This window comes from Rhamphochromis longiceps, linkage group LG16 (genome assembly GCF_057381845.1).
Source record: "Rhamphochromis longiceps isolate RC_006_pf linkage group LG16, R_longiceps_female_GT1.1, whole genome shotgun sequence".
NCBI lineage: Eukaryota > Metazoa > Chordata > Actinopteri > Cichliformes > Cichlidae > Rhamphochromis > Rhamphochromis longiceps.
This window is the reverse complement of record NC_140572.1, coordinates 32,882,880-32,897,645: the sequence shown is the minus strand read 5'-3', so window position 1 is coordinate 32,897,645 and position 14,766 is coordinate 32,882,880. Positions and strand designations below refer to the sequence as shown.

Sequence of the window (14,766 nt, the reverse complement as noted above, 5' to 3'; positions counted from 1 at the left end):
CATTTTTGACATATATTACGGAGCCCCTCAAGGGACATGGGAGAAAAAAAAATGAAGATGAACTTTTGCGAAATCTCGCAAAAGTTCATAGAAAGGCTTATCATACAGCTACTTCATGAATAGGCCATTGTTTGAAGTCTAGCAGAGCCCAACCTAGCCTAGTTGCAACCATCTGTCATTCCTAAAAATGCACCCTTTAATATAGTTCAAGCTGCTAGAGATTATTTTAAAATCAAAACCTTGTTAAAAATGAGGCACTAGTCATAGACACCAGAAATAATTATTTCTAGTCTAAAGCTAGTTTTTCAGGAGTCAGCTCACTTTGAGACAGTCTAATAGCATCCAAACCAGGTAGTAGGGGTGGGAGCTTATGAAACAGCCAATGAAAAATGTTGTGGTATTTATTTATGTATTTTATAACAACATCTGCCCCTTTAAGGTTAAACCACGGTAATATTTTTGTATTTTCACAGTGGGAGAGCCTCAGCCAATGGTGAAGCAAGTTGAACAGGTGGAGGTCCTCCCAGATCCTGGTAAGCTCCAATATACACTCACTGGCAATATTAAGACCTGAATATCATGATTACTTCTTTCCAAAAATATTATGTTACACATGCTTTCCTTGCCAACCCACTTTATTGATTAGCTGAAATTGATGTAAATGCATGTGCATGGTATGCAAATATTAACCAGAAGAAAATAAACTTTCCCTTTGGTCTAGTTTTAAGCAAGCAAATCCATATCAAACCTTTTTAGACCATCATTAAACATATACATAACAGCCACTGGCTTTGGAAGTAATATTAGTGTTACGTATATTTTCCACACTGCTGTACGCTGTGCTGACTTTGCAGTACAATTAATACTATGTCTTCAGGGGCATCTGGATCCTCTACTGCCCTTCACATTCTCTAAACATGGCTGATGGTGCAAATAAAAAGCCAAGCCAAGGTTATGTTTTTTTCTCAATGGCGTGAGCCAAGTCACATGGAGAAAATTAATGGAAAGAAAGCTATATTCAAGGATTCATTACTTTTTTTTAGCAGAAGGCTTATTAGATAACAAGGTTAAGTCATCAGTAACTTATCAGCTTTGGAGTAAACTGCCATCACATACTCACAGCTAGGAAATGTACTATAAACCTTTATCTACCTATATGTCCACATATCTCATCTCATATGGAAAACTGCTGATCCCATCAGTCACCAAATCTCATATTTAAAGTGTAATTTAGCACATATCGCATAACCTTTAGCTGCACATGTTTTCATCCTTTTACTGAATACTATTCTTTCTCATTTTCTTCCCAGCTGCTTTTACAGCTGTGGACATTTGCCAGCTTCCACAAGAAGAAGGTACTTGTGCCAAATTTGTTCTCAAGTGGCACTACGATGCTGCCAACAAGAGCTGCATGCGCTTCTGGTACGGTGGCTGTGGTGGAAACCAGAATCGCTTCGACACTTACGAGCAGTGTGTGAAGGCTTGTGGAAAACCAGGTACTCCTCTTGTTAGTAGTACTCTTCTCTCAGTAGGGACTGGTCATTTTTAATGAATGGAAAAGTTGAAATCAGCTTGCTGTTCTGCGCTAAATGTCACAGTAAATGTAACAAGACATTAAGCACAAGTAAATCAAATCATGTGATGAATCATCTTAGATGTATAAATCTTTCAGATGGCTTATTGTTTAACTATTTGTCACAGATATGTTTAAGACAAATCTAGCAGAAATGAAAATATGCCCTTATTTTTCTCTCCTGTATCTAAAAATGAATTTTGTGACTTTTTGGAAGGAATTGACCCCAGATCAGGAAAAAACTTTGGAGTAAGGAGTTAAAATGCAGCACAAAACAGGCTGATTATAACAAAATAAAGTTTTATAGCTTATAATGATATTGAGCTATGTTTCACTCTTTTACCAAAAAGAGCCGCTGCTCAGAAAACAATATTATGAACCATTTCACTGTTTGCATGGGCAAGGAGACGCCCAACACAATCCCATAAAATAGGTTTAAAAGTCATAAGCCATCATTCTGAAGGAGTACAAGTTGATTACACTTATCACTGAAAAATGGTTGTTATCATGTTGCAGAAAATTGTATCTTCAAGCCTTTCTTAACTGGCTTAAGCACAAACTCCCCTGCCTTCCTTATCTAAATATGCTTTTAATAATGACCAAATTAGCTAGCCCATATTTGGTTGAATGTAAAGCATCTACATAGAAATAGAGTTAATAAATTGATGTTTAGTTGCTGCTAGCATAACACATACACTTCTCTAGACAGTCTCTTGAGAATCAAGTGATTAAATAGAGATTTAATAGAAATACACGTGGAATTTTGTCAAATACAAAGGACTTAATCATGTTTTCTTCTTCCTTCATCCCCAGAACCAGTGAACCAAAGAGTCATTGCTACAATAAAAACATAGGACGAAAGTCACAGACATGGCCAGCTCTTACCTCCATTTAGCAGATTCTGAGGAGAACCATCCAAAATGGGCATAAAGTAATGGTGGCTGCACTGGATTCCACAAACATGGACTTTATCCCCCAACTCTTGAAGTAGTCTTTTTCACAACAAGAAGGAAGCAACACAATTTGCTGCATGATTTGTTTTAACCTACTGGTGCTACATGATATGTTTGTTTTACAGAAGTTATTTAGTGGATTTGGTTTTGTAAAATCACGTTCTCTTGAACGATCACAGTTTTCATATTTTTTTAAAATTCAGTTTTATGATTAAACAAGAAACATGTATGAATATCTTGGACAGTGTTTAGCAATGACTCAGTACATGAAGGATTTTAAAGCAGTAATCTTTTTTTATATTATGGTTAAGTCTTCTTTTTACATTCCAGATTCACATAGCAGCATTGTTTTGTTTTTTTTTAAACTCACTTCATCCCTGTGGATTATTTCACTATTTCACTGTCACCAAATCCACAGCAATGTTTACACAAGTCTAGTGTGGCAGCGTGTGTGTATGTAAAGACAGCGACCAACTGCTGGGATGCCAACATTAATGTAATGTTTAGTGCACTTGGATCCGTTGCCTCAAACACAAGATTTCCAGCTATTGAGAAACAGAATGTACTTTTCAAGCTGTTTTTATTTTTCATTTCATTTTGGATTTGCAGAAAGTTATGTTCCATGTGGGAAAGGGTGAAATAAAAATGAATTAGACTTTCTAATAAACATGAGCAACTGATTCATTTTATTTCTTGTTTTGAATTAAATGTTGCACAGCAGTAAAATGCTAGACATTCATGTCACACAGAGATGTGTTTAATGGAAGTTCATTTGCAAAGTGATAGTTTACTTCATTGGAGTAGCATGATTTAGAGCAGGGGTATCAAATTTGCGGCCCACTTCAACCGTACTTACTTGTATATTGACATGAAGAAATATAATGCAATTTGGCCCTTGAAATTACATTTTTTGTTAAGGAGGACTTGTTTGCTGTTGAGTGCAATGTTAACGTAAGTAAAACAAAACATTATATAATATGAAGACAATATGAGCAGAGAATACATGTTGAGGGACTGGCTGTGTTAGTTCAGTGAGAGAGTTGGAGTAAAGGAAACAGTTTTCACTGCCAGTCAAAAACTACTGTGTACACTTATGACTGCATTTTTATTTTGTTAAATATGAACAAAATTATAGCAGAAGTCCTGCCACGTGTCTGGTCAGAGAGAGAGAGTAACAATGTGTTTATTTGATAGTTCAATGAAAGGCTTCAGTTAAGAGTGAGGGAAAAAAATTGCATTCACGTTTGCAGTTTTGTCTTGCAATACAATATATTTAAAAAACAACAAACAAACAAAACACTATATTTTCGGAGATTTTTGTACAACTTGAGCACTAAAGTGGCCCTCCAGTGAGATGACAGTGCTATCAGGGGGCCACAGCTCATTTAAGTACTGAGGTTTAGAGTTTTAGTTGGCAATCTGATTGCATTAACTAGAGAAAAGCAGAACAACAAGCACCTAGCATTTTAGTGCTGAACTTACTTTCAGTTGAATTAGTGGCCATTAGGATTGTAGACTTAGTTAACTTAGTTATTTTTCCAAGTATTTGTCGAAAATTTTAGGTTGATTTTTTTGTGGCAAGCTTAATTCTTTGTCAATCCTTTAGACCCCAGGCAATCTCTTTAACAAGACTAGATCCAAACCCTCCACCATTTTCAGATAGCTGCTGAGTAGGGCTTCCCCTGACCCCCGACCCCCCATATTTTTGGTAATATATGATGTCAGATTATCATAAACTACAAATCTTTATTGGGGTCAGAATGAATCCCAGATGGTTGTGCAAAGAGGAATCAAATGGTGAAGAACTAAAAACACAAGAGAAATGTAAAACATTCAGAGAAAACTCAGGCAGCACAACTGGTAACATAACAGATGAGAGAACAAAGAGACTGAGGAAGATAGAACTATGCATACACACTAGAGGAGGGCTAACTGGGGATTAGACAGTTCCTGGAACGAGACAATCAGGGGGAGAAGGACAGGAAGCACTGCAAAGGAAAATAAACTTTCACAGTAAAAGAGGAAATAACCAAAAGACATAAGAAACAAGGAAACAGAAAAGGACCAAGGAATAAACACAGAATAAGGGAAGCAGAAACACCAGAAAGATCATAACAGTTACTACTATAGCACTAAAACTGTTACAACTAAGTAGATGCAACCCCCCCCCCCCCCCCCCCCCCCCCAAAAAAAAAAAAAAAAAACCCCAAGAAAGCACTAAATCTAAAACTCATTAATATAGACATAAAGTAAACACAGAAACCTAGTATCATTAGGGCTGTACTATGAATTGGATTTGGGCTTATTGACTTCGGGCCTAACCCTGGGTTTTTTTGTACTATAAATGTGTTTCTCTTCACAACAGGATGTATCAACATGGTGAACAAAACCTGCTCCAGAGCAGGTAGTATTCAAGATTAGAGATCAAGAGGTATGAAATCACTGCCTATCACTGTAGAGAGGTGACAAATCAATTGTCTGGGAAAAACAAAAAACGTCACCATTCCTGGAAGACTCCTCAGACCTCTGCATGCAGATAGCTGATGGAAGACAGTTCATTTGTTTTTTCTGATGAGCATCAATAAGAAATATAGATTCTTAGACTCAACTTGTTTTATCCTGTTGGCTGCAAATATTTTCAAAGCAAGTTTATTGTTTTACACATATATATTTTTTCCTTTGTTAACCCCTTACCCTCCAGAGATTGCTCTACAAGACTAGATTTTAACCCTCCATCTTTTTCAGATAGCTGCTGAGTAGGTCTTCCTATGAAATATTTTTTCTACAGTTGAGTTGTTATAATCTATCAGATTCTCCTGTATTTTCATGATAGAGCTGTGATTTTGAACAGTAACAAGAGCTCATCTTCAGCTCAGCTTGCAGCATCTCCAATCCAGTAACAATAAGCTCAGAACCAAATTTTATGGAAGCCCTGTTGCATCCTTAATCCTTATAACTGACAGATTCTAATAATTCATCCTATCTTCACAAGTATGGTGAAAATGTCAGTGATTAATAACTATCCTATTTTTATACAGCACTATATTCTTAAAATCCCGACTACTTCCCAGAAGCAATAAAAATCAAAATATTTACAATTAATTGTCTCTGACAGTTATGATCTCTGATTTATTCTCAGGGCAGCCACTGAAATTTTATTCTACTCCTTTGTGATTCTGTGAATGTAATGCATCCGTAAATCATTTCATAGATCATTTCTCTTTTTAACTTTTAAAGCAACACATTGTATTTGCAAGCTTTAAAGATTCCAAAGTGATCAGATAATCTTTCATAAGCATACAAAGGAGAGGAGAAATGCAAACAGCGTGTGAATATAAAAAGTCTGCAGATGTGATTTCTCTTCAGCCACAGCAAAATCTCCAGATGTCATCACTCATGGGGTCTTTAAATATTATCAGTTCTTTCATCATCATTCTGTATCTTACCACAACCATCCTCGTTTCCCATTATGCAACAGAATGTAACATTAGTAACAGAAAGTTAAACTAAATGTTCATCTTAAAAAAAGATTCATATTATCATTATTGAGATTATAGTTCTTTTAAGCTAGAAATGACCATATTTGAATGACGGAATGGGAGGCTAAGTTATGTTAAATGAAATGATTCTTATACAGTGCTTTTCTACTCTATCTGAGCACTCAAAGCACTTTATACAACTTGCCTCACTCACCTTGCACTTTTCCCCTATAATCTTTCTATCAAAGGTTCATACTCAGATAAATGCATCAGAAAGCACCTTGGGATTAGGATCTTGCCCAAGGAAATTAGTATGCAGACTGGAGCAGACAGAGATTGAATCACGAACCTTCCAATCAGTAGCTGACCTGCTCTACATCCTGAGCTACACTCACCCAACACATCAGTAGCGTAGGCTGTCTCATGACAGATAAAATGGTCACCTAAGGTTAACAAGCCTGGTCCACAGAAACGAAGCACCAACTCCTTGGATGGTACGTTAAGTGCACAGTGAGCCATATTATTAGCCTAGTAATTTCACTAAAATGCTTGAGTTCAGTAATTAAAATTAGCTCAGGTGAAACCTAGCAGATGGAACATGGCTACAGTTCATTCCCCAAACACCTGCCAATCATGTCCCTCACTCCAGCAGTCATCAAGACATTGATTTATTGGATTGAAATATTTTTAACCCTCAGTGGTTACTAATCAGTACTGTGCCAAATATCTTTGTATCTGCCAACTTTGAGCAGTTTCACTGATGACATAACAGTGGCAACAAAGTCCAGTTTCTGCCTTTTGTAGATGATGTCCTTTTGTTGGTTTCACTGAGCCATGTCCTCATGCTTGTGATGACAAGGTTCACACCCAGTTTTATTGATGTTTTTGATTCTTAGAGGACCAAAATTTACAAAATGGTCATTTTATATTTATAGAACTTGAAGCTAGAAATTGAGCCCATAAACTCTTCAGCTCCTGTTACTCAGATCACAGGGCAGTTTACCCATTTATTTTAATACTCTTGACTTTTTTTTTGCAAACATAGGAGTGACGCATGAGTGTCATTACAAAGAATCCTGGTTTAAGACAAGCCTGTACTGGCTTTGCTTTTATACACAATCTGTGCTCATCCATTCATTCATCAATTTTCTGCTGGTTATCTTTTTTTGCATTGCAGGGGCAGCTGTCTGAGCAGAGACAGCTACCCCTGCATCCAGTGAATCCTGGGTGTGCCAAGGACCTGCTTGGGACAGGACATGCCCGGAATACTTCACCCAGGAAACGCCCAGGAGGCATCGAAGTCAGATGACCGAACCATGCCAACTGGCTACTTTCAATATAGAATATGGCAGAGCCCATTACTGAGCACAGTAGTGGTACTCAGAGATGGGCCTCTAATTCTCCTTTGGTTGGAAAGAGTGACTGGAAAGAAAAGTGAAGGCAGTTTAACCAGCAGATTAACACTTTGGAATGTCATTTTTAGCAAACACATAAGGGTGATGTTCAGATATCTACTTATATGTAGCTAAATACTCTATTTGCAAAAGGCCACACCAATCAAATCTAACGTTTTTCTTTTCTTTTCTTTTTTTACAAGTACTGCTCCAGACATGATACATAAATAGACAAAAACCTCACCCTCTGATCTAGTTGTTTTGGTTTTCCACGCTTTGCTGTTAAGGCTTTAGTTAAAGTATTTTGAATGACAAACATCACATACAGTCAGACCTTGTTAGCATATCACAAACATTCCGCTAGAGGACAATAATTCAAAACCAGTTCTTTAACTAAAAACAACTGCTCACAATTAGTGGTGAGACTTGATGTATTTACACCAGTGCTGTCTTTTTCTCTACATGGGTGGGAATTTGTACTTTTGGTCTGATGTGTCAAAGATTGGTTACATTGCTTGAGGCTAAAATTCAGATGTACACATGTAATCCTCTTCTGAGATACTGAATATACACATTTGTGGGTTGCATGTTTCTGGAGTTTATCACTAACACACTTGTCACAGTTGTCATTTTTCTCCTTTATATCTATCAGAGTAAATGGTAACTCATCCAGCCACCAGCAGTGACTTCTGAACAGTATATTTCATTTTTTAAATCTTCTTTTTCGAACAGTTAACATGGAAAAAAACACAAATGTAGAAAAATAAAATTGATCGTTTTATGGAATTTAATAGACTTTAAGAAGTTATTTTACACAGATTATAATGTGATGTATACATAAAGGTTCCGAATGGGCTATCAGAATTTTTTTTTCTTTTTGGGGTGTGTGTGTGTGTGTGTGTGTGTGTGTGTGTGTGGGGGGGGGGGGGGGGGGGGGGGGGGGGTGTCATTTCACACAGTTCATTTGATTGCCAAACAATTTTTACCATAGTTTTCATGAACTTTTTTTCTGCCAAAAACAAGATACAAAAACTAATGCACGAGGACAAAAATTACGCTGATATTTGATGAATAATCAAATATCCTGGCTGGCAGGAGGAAAATAGATATTGTACATCCTTTGTCCAATATAACCACTATCTCTCCTTAACACATCCAAACCATCTCAATCTTGCCTCTCTAACTCTTCTTTCTCGAAAAGTTTATTCTGTTTATCTGGATACTGCATTTTAACACTCATCCAAGTGACACATTCAGTCTCCAGACTCAAGACTCAAATATATATTTAGCCAGCTATATTAGGAAGATCTTGGCAGAGTTTCTTTAATTTTGGGACAAATGCTCAGTGTAATACACTATGTGTAATGATTTCACAAGGTAGATGACCTAAATGTAGGATACAGCTTCCTGGATCATAGATCACCTTTTACTAATACTTGAGGGAATGCCACCCACGCAGATTAAGTCTTTTTTTTGTTTTTAAACACAGGGCTTTGTTCACTGCAAGTTCACAGGTTGTAAAACTAGACCTACAGAAGTTAAAACCAACTTGCCAGACCTCACTGATGTAGAAAAAACGACACAGAAACTGGTAATTGTGTGTCAGAGTTTCCATAGCATGGAGTGAGTTACTGACAGCGGCTCACTGTGATACACTGCCGGGGCATTCAGCACAGGCCAAAGCAAACCACTGTCTTCCAACTTGCAGCTACAAGGCAGAATTTGAACTAAACAAATAACTTCAGAACTGTGTGACAGAGGAAACTATTCTTTCAGTTATAGTGAGGTAATTAATGGGTCATAGAGAATGTGAAAAAGCAGCAATCCTTTCATTAGCTCTTTGCAGCCTTTCATTCAAAATGTACTATTTTACTTTGGTGACTTTTCTTTGGGCCTAAAAAATGTTCATATCCTGTGTTTTCTGCAGGGGTTTTGTAGATGTGAACTGCAGATTGCATGTCATGGGAATTTTTAGTCAGAATTTTCAAGACATGGAAAAAAGTAAGGGACAGCAGAATGGTATTATGATTACCACCATTGCCTAAGAGCAAGAAGATTCTAGGTTTAAATCATTCATATGGAATCTGTGTGAGCTAGTGTTATCCTATATATCCTATCCATATGCTAGCTAGTGTTAGCATAGAAGAAAATGTATGTTTGGATTGAAGAAGATAAAAGATGCTCTCTAAAGTGCATGTGGCATGAGAAAGTACACATTCAAAGATGTTTATTTACAGTACCACAAAATATGTTTCCTTTGTGCAACTTTCCAGCTGCATCCTTTCACTCTGCACACCCTACTCAAATACAGAAGGCATGATCAGACAATAGTCATCAGTGTCACGGTCCTGGGTCGGTGACCCAGTGTTTTGTGTATTGTTATTTTATCATTTTCTTGTAATTTGAGATTTCTAGTGTTTAGTATTGGTTTTGTTCTGTGCCAGTTTGTGTCCTGCATTACTTTGACAGGCTGTGCACTACGTTGGTGTTTCTAGTTTGGCGTCTGCCAGTTCTGTCTGTTAGTTGATGTCAGCTGTGTCTTCCAGGTGTTTTCCCTTTGCCCTGATTTCCTCTTGTATTTAGTGTCTGTGTCTGCTCCTGCTCGTCGTGGTGTCATACCCTCATTCTGGCCTGTGTGTTTCACTTTCATGCCCTCATCGTTCTGTTCTGTTCCGTTTCCTGATTTATGCCTGCAATAAAGCAGTGGACTTTGAGTTTAAATTCCGCCTCAGCAAGTCTGCATTTTGGGTCCTTTTTCCTGCCTGCCTACACACAGCCATGACAATCAGGTTCTGGTCAGCCTCCGCTGACACCACACCTGAACCTACGGCTCCAACCTTCTCCTGCAGCCGAGCCACAAACCGACGACCTCTCCTGCCTTTTGCCTTGTGACAGCTCATGATTTATTGGTAGGCTTCAGCCACACTCTCACCCTTATTTAGATAAGAAGGAGAACAAAGATGAATTGATGGACAAATGGACAATGATGCATTTTCAGATGCTTCAGAACATTTTAGTAGAATTCTGTGAAGACAGTCTTAGAAAACTTTCAGAAAATCCTAGAAATTCAGGTGGGTTTGAGACAGAAATTTGAGGTCTGTTGTGAAACTAAAGAATACAGTTTCATGACTGAAAGTGTGAAAATAAAACTGATCTGAAGCTACAGAAATATCACAGGTGTCTGTCCATCTGAGAAGATGACTTTTGCCAAATATGCATGAAATAAATCTTTTCATTTTCATGGATTAGCTCATACAGTGTGCGCTACCACTAAAAGTTAAATATTTCTGCTTGTGTATTCAAATTGCCTGTAAAGTTTAGTCATTCCGCTGAAACCCCTTTTCATTTCTTTCTGAATCACAAACAAGAGCAATTTGAACCCGATCTCAAACAATTTTGTATCCACTTTATGACAGCATATTATCATGAGGAGTCACTTTTATTTCTCTCAACCAGCTCCTTTGGCTCCACCATATGGTGCATTTACCAAACCTGTGGTTGTGCGGTCAGTTCATACAGGCTGATGATTCATATAGAGGCCATGAGAGAGCCAGCATAAACATTGTTGGATGGAAGACCATTGAAGTTTGAGCCACAAACTTAAACTGAAGAAAATCACTGAAAAATGTGCGGTCTGGACTTGAAAAACCAGCCTGAACTGCATTAACATTTCTGAATATGAGTGAAATACTAATTGGTGGTTCAAAGTGTGTTTTGATGTTAGGAAAGCCAGGCAAAAGTACATTTAATAAGGTCTTATAGACAAAGTGATCCTGGTGAATGATTATGTTTCTGGTTTGCTCAACTACTTTCCAGCTGATGAACTTGGCAAGGTTAAACTCTGAGCGTGGGAGCCCTGCTTCGTCCCTGGAGGTTTTATAACATTTGTGGCCAAAAGAACAAGGGGAGGGGAAAGGAGTGAGGATTTTTTACTGCTGTAGCAGCACACATGCATCCACTGATGACTCATACTGCTGGCTCTGCGTCTTTCCACAAGAGCCATAAAATTCAGGGGCCTGTAATGAGTTTCACATTGAGCAGCAGAGCAATAAATGCACTTCTGCTATCTGCAACTTCTGAGTCACATAAGAAACCACAAGGACACTCAGCTCTTCCCTTCCTCAGTGCCTACTTGAATTCAAAATGGGCATTTTCTAGGATCCCCAGCACGCCTTTCTGCTATTGTTCATTCATGGTCAGCCTAAATGCTGAGCATACAGTCTGCAAATCTCTCTGGATTGGTGAACTTTGGCTCTGGCAAGTTAAATGTCTAAAGTGAAAGACCAAAGAGTTCTGAGGCAAAAGAAGGAACAAAAGTTTCCCCAGTAAGTTCTGGAAAAATGTTCCCCTTTTAGACTAAATTATTTTACAGTAAATGTGGGGCTGAGAGATTCCTCGTGGAAGTCTTTTCACAGTCTGATGATAATTTAGATCAGATATTTCTCAATAAAGTAGAAGGCTAGTTAAGCTCGTGTGATTCTGATGTCTAATGCTAAGTTGAACAAGAAGTTTGTCATGGAGGAACGTCCCTATTTTGTACAATAAACCTGCTACTTAGGGAGTTGCATCTGCCCTAATAAAAAAAATCCCCTAATAGAATAATAGAAATGTAATTCACATTAGATCGTGGCCAAAGCACATAATTCCAGTTGTTTTCATGAGCTATTGTTACCAGAGCAAAATGCCACTTAACACTGAAAATCTTTCTTTAAACTCTAAATATTTAAGTTTTAATCAGAAAAATCTGGGAGTAACAATGGATTGTAGGCACTTGAGAGATTTTATGATGAGGACAATTATGCATTATGTTTATGCTCCATGAAACAAAGATAACTATATAACTTCTGAAATAACTGAAACCGCCTGTTATAAAGTTGGGATCTCTTCCCACAAATGAGTTCTACATTCATAGCCTTTTCCTTTGGTTCAGTTAAATCTTGCAGTAAAATCCCACCGAGGCTTACAACAACAAACACAGTGCAGCTCTTACTGATTACATACCACTTTGCCTGTACTCACATTAAAACCATAAATGCACTCTTGACCCAACAATACTTGTTAACGAAAGAAACAGGGTTTTGAGGATGATTAAGAAACTGCCCGCAATTCACTTCAGAGGCTACAAACTGATTAGTACTGAGGGAAAGGGAACTGGGATCATTTACAGTGACTGACTCCTTGAGGTCCCTGACCTCCATGTAAGGTAGCAACATCACCACAAGAGGAATTCAGCTGCTTCCAGTGGAAGAGAAACAGATTAAGGAGTATTTTCCCATCACGTTCCTCAGGTTGTTTAAAGAGCGACAGATGCTTGAAATCTGACGTCGTGTGCAGTTTGCCAGGAAAATGTTTCAAGTCAAAACACTTCATTACACTGTTCAGGTGCATGTCCAACAGAGCTTCCTGTGTTTGTATGTGGATGACAGCTTGAATGATAAAGATTTTCAATAAACCAAAACATTAGGAACTCACTTTTTAAGAGGAAATTTGAAACTTTATGAATGTAATTCTTCATCTTTTATCTATACTTATTTGCAGGTTTAACAGTTTGGGTTTCAAACAAGAACAAAGAGGTAACAACATCACCTGTTGTTTGTGTTTGTCAAGCACACTAGATTCTTAGTATGTATCAGAACTGATTTGAAAATGTTAGTGTTGACTTTTAAATCTCTTTATGGCTTCTCTACCTGTTGTATGAGGCTGGTTCAAAACCTTTGGTCCTTTGGCAGATTTTTCTTACCCATCTCTATTGTATAGCCAAAAGCTAAGGGCAATTTGTTAGACCTTCAAAAGTATGGAAGATGTGAGGCCATACATTTAGAGTCACTAACATGATTGTTTCAAGATCATTTGCATCATCTGCATCTGGGTCATGTTCTGCACCTGCTGCAGGTTGAGTTTACAGAGATGTCATGAAGGGATAGATTATTTGGTTATTTGAAATTGCTTGTTGGAGTGAGTGGTTGCCTATTTGTCTGTGTCAGTGACAGACTACCAACCGGTCTATGGTGTACCCAACCTCTTGCTCTATGACAGCTGGGATTAGGTCCAGCCCCTCCTGTGACTTGGAATTGGACAAGTGGGAGAAAATGGATACACTAACAAATAAATCCTTTTATATACAGTCTGTAGGTGGCACAGGAGCGATGTTACTACTGTCTTAGTATGACATAGCTCACTTTCTTGTCAGATACTACCTAACAAGAAGTCAACATTATAACCACCAGAGCCTTTAAGCTAAACTTAGCATTGATTGTCAGACCCTTAAAAACATATTCCTAGAGTTTTTTTGTTCATTGATGATTATCCACTTGTTTTTCCAGGAGCAGTCTAATTTTTGCGAAGCCAGTTTTATTTCATACTGAGTAAAAAATTCATAAAACCCTTCTCTCCGTTATAGTGATTTGGTGTCTTAGGAACAAAAATCGAAGATTTGTTGTTTAGCCAACAAATTGACAAACTGTTGCCATTATAGTTCCCCCCCCCCCCCCCCCCCCCCCCCCCCCCGCTTCCTTTTTCCATTTCATGCTGAGGTACTTTAATCAGACAGCAGTAAAACTTACGTCCATTTCCTGTCTGTCAGGAAAACATTCCTTCCATCCTGAGTCATCAGTGTGAAAAGTGTTTGCAAAGTAGATAATTTAATTAAGATTAATCTGCTTTGATTTCAGAAAAGAAAACAGGAAGGAATGTTTACGATAACAAGTCACTTCATTGTTGCAGGAAATCTTGTCCCATAGTTGATCAAAAATACTTTTAGTTGTTTACAGGGCTGCTTATATGCTTCTACTACAGGAACCCATAGAAAAGTTGCAATGACAAGTCAACTTCAAGTAGGCGTGCACAAATGGAAACAATCATTTTAAAAAGGAGGGGCACTCGCACAGCAAGTCCAGAAAACAAGTACAGCTTTTATTTGAGCAGCTCATTCTGTCAGTTAAGGTTTTTTGGTTTATTTCCAGACTGCCAACCAGTGCAAAGTCACATGTCCGCAGATGCTCTGGAAGTGGTTTTTGTAGACTTGTTCCATAACAGTCTGCAGTCCAGATTTTCACCTTTGTTGAATTTGAAGCAAAGTAAACCACAATCTTCAGTTTTCCTTTTTATGTTTACCCAGATTCGGTCTGGTCTATTTTGCATTGAAATTCCTCTAATTCTGGTTTAGTGCATACTAACTGCCTGGATTGCAAGAGTGAGCAATAGCTAAATTATGGTTGTCACTTGTGTTGGTGAGGTGGTTTCCAGAAGAAAAGGCTGACTGTAAGTCATAGGCATAGATTTTATGGCGGATGCAAGTACAGGAGACATGTTCAGAAAAAATGAGCAAAAACACACCATCTTTATGTTTGCACCAGTCAGTCAACAAC

General features: G+C 37.9%; 1 protein-coding gene across 5 annotated transcripts in view; it reads left to right on the top strand.

The window, feature by feature from the left end:
- The window catches only part of LOC146651458 (collagen alpha-3(VI) chain-like), a 106,578-nt gene extending 103,377 nt beyond the window's left edge, over positions 1–3,201 (top strand). For all 5 annotated transcript variants that reach the window (XM_085383894.1, XM_085383895.1, XM_085383893.1 and 2 more), the window contains 3 exons: positions 474–533; positions 1,311–1,496; positions 2,387–3,201. In XM_085383894.1, the coding sequence (XP_085240020.1) occupies positions 474–533; positions 1,311–1,496; positions 2,387–2,427 (287 nt within the window). In that variant the 3' untranslated portion in view covers positions 2,428–3,201. The remainder of the gene's footprint in view (positions 1–473; positions 534–1,310; positions 1,497–2,386) is intronic.
- The last annotated feature ends 11,565 nt before the right edge of the window (positions 3,202–14,766 follow it).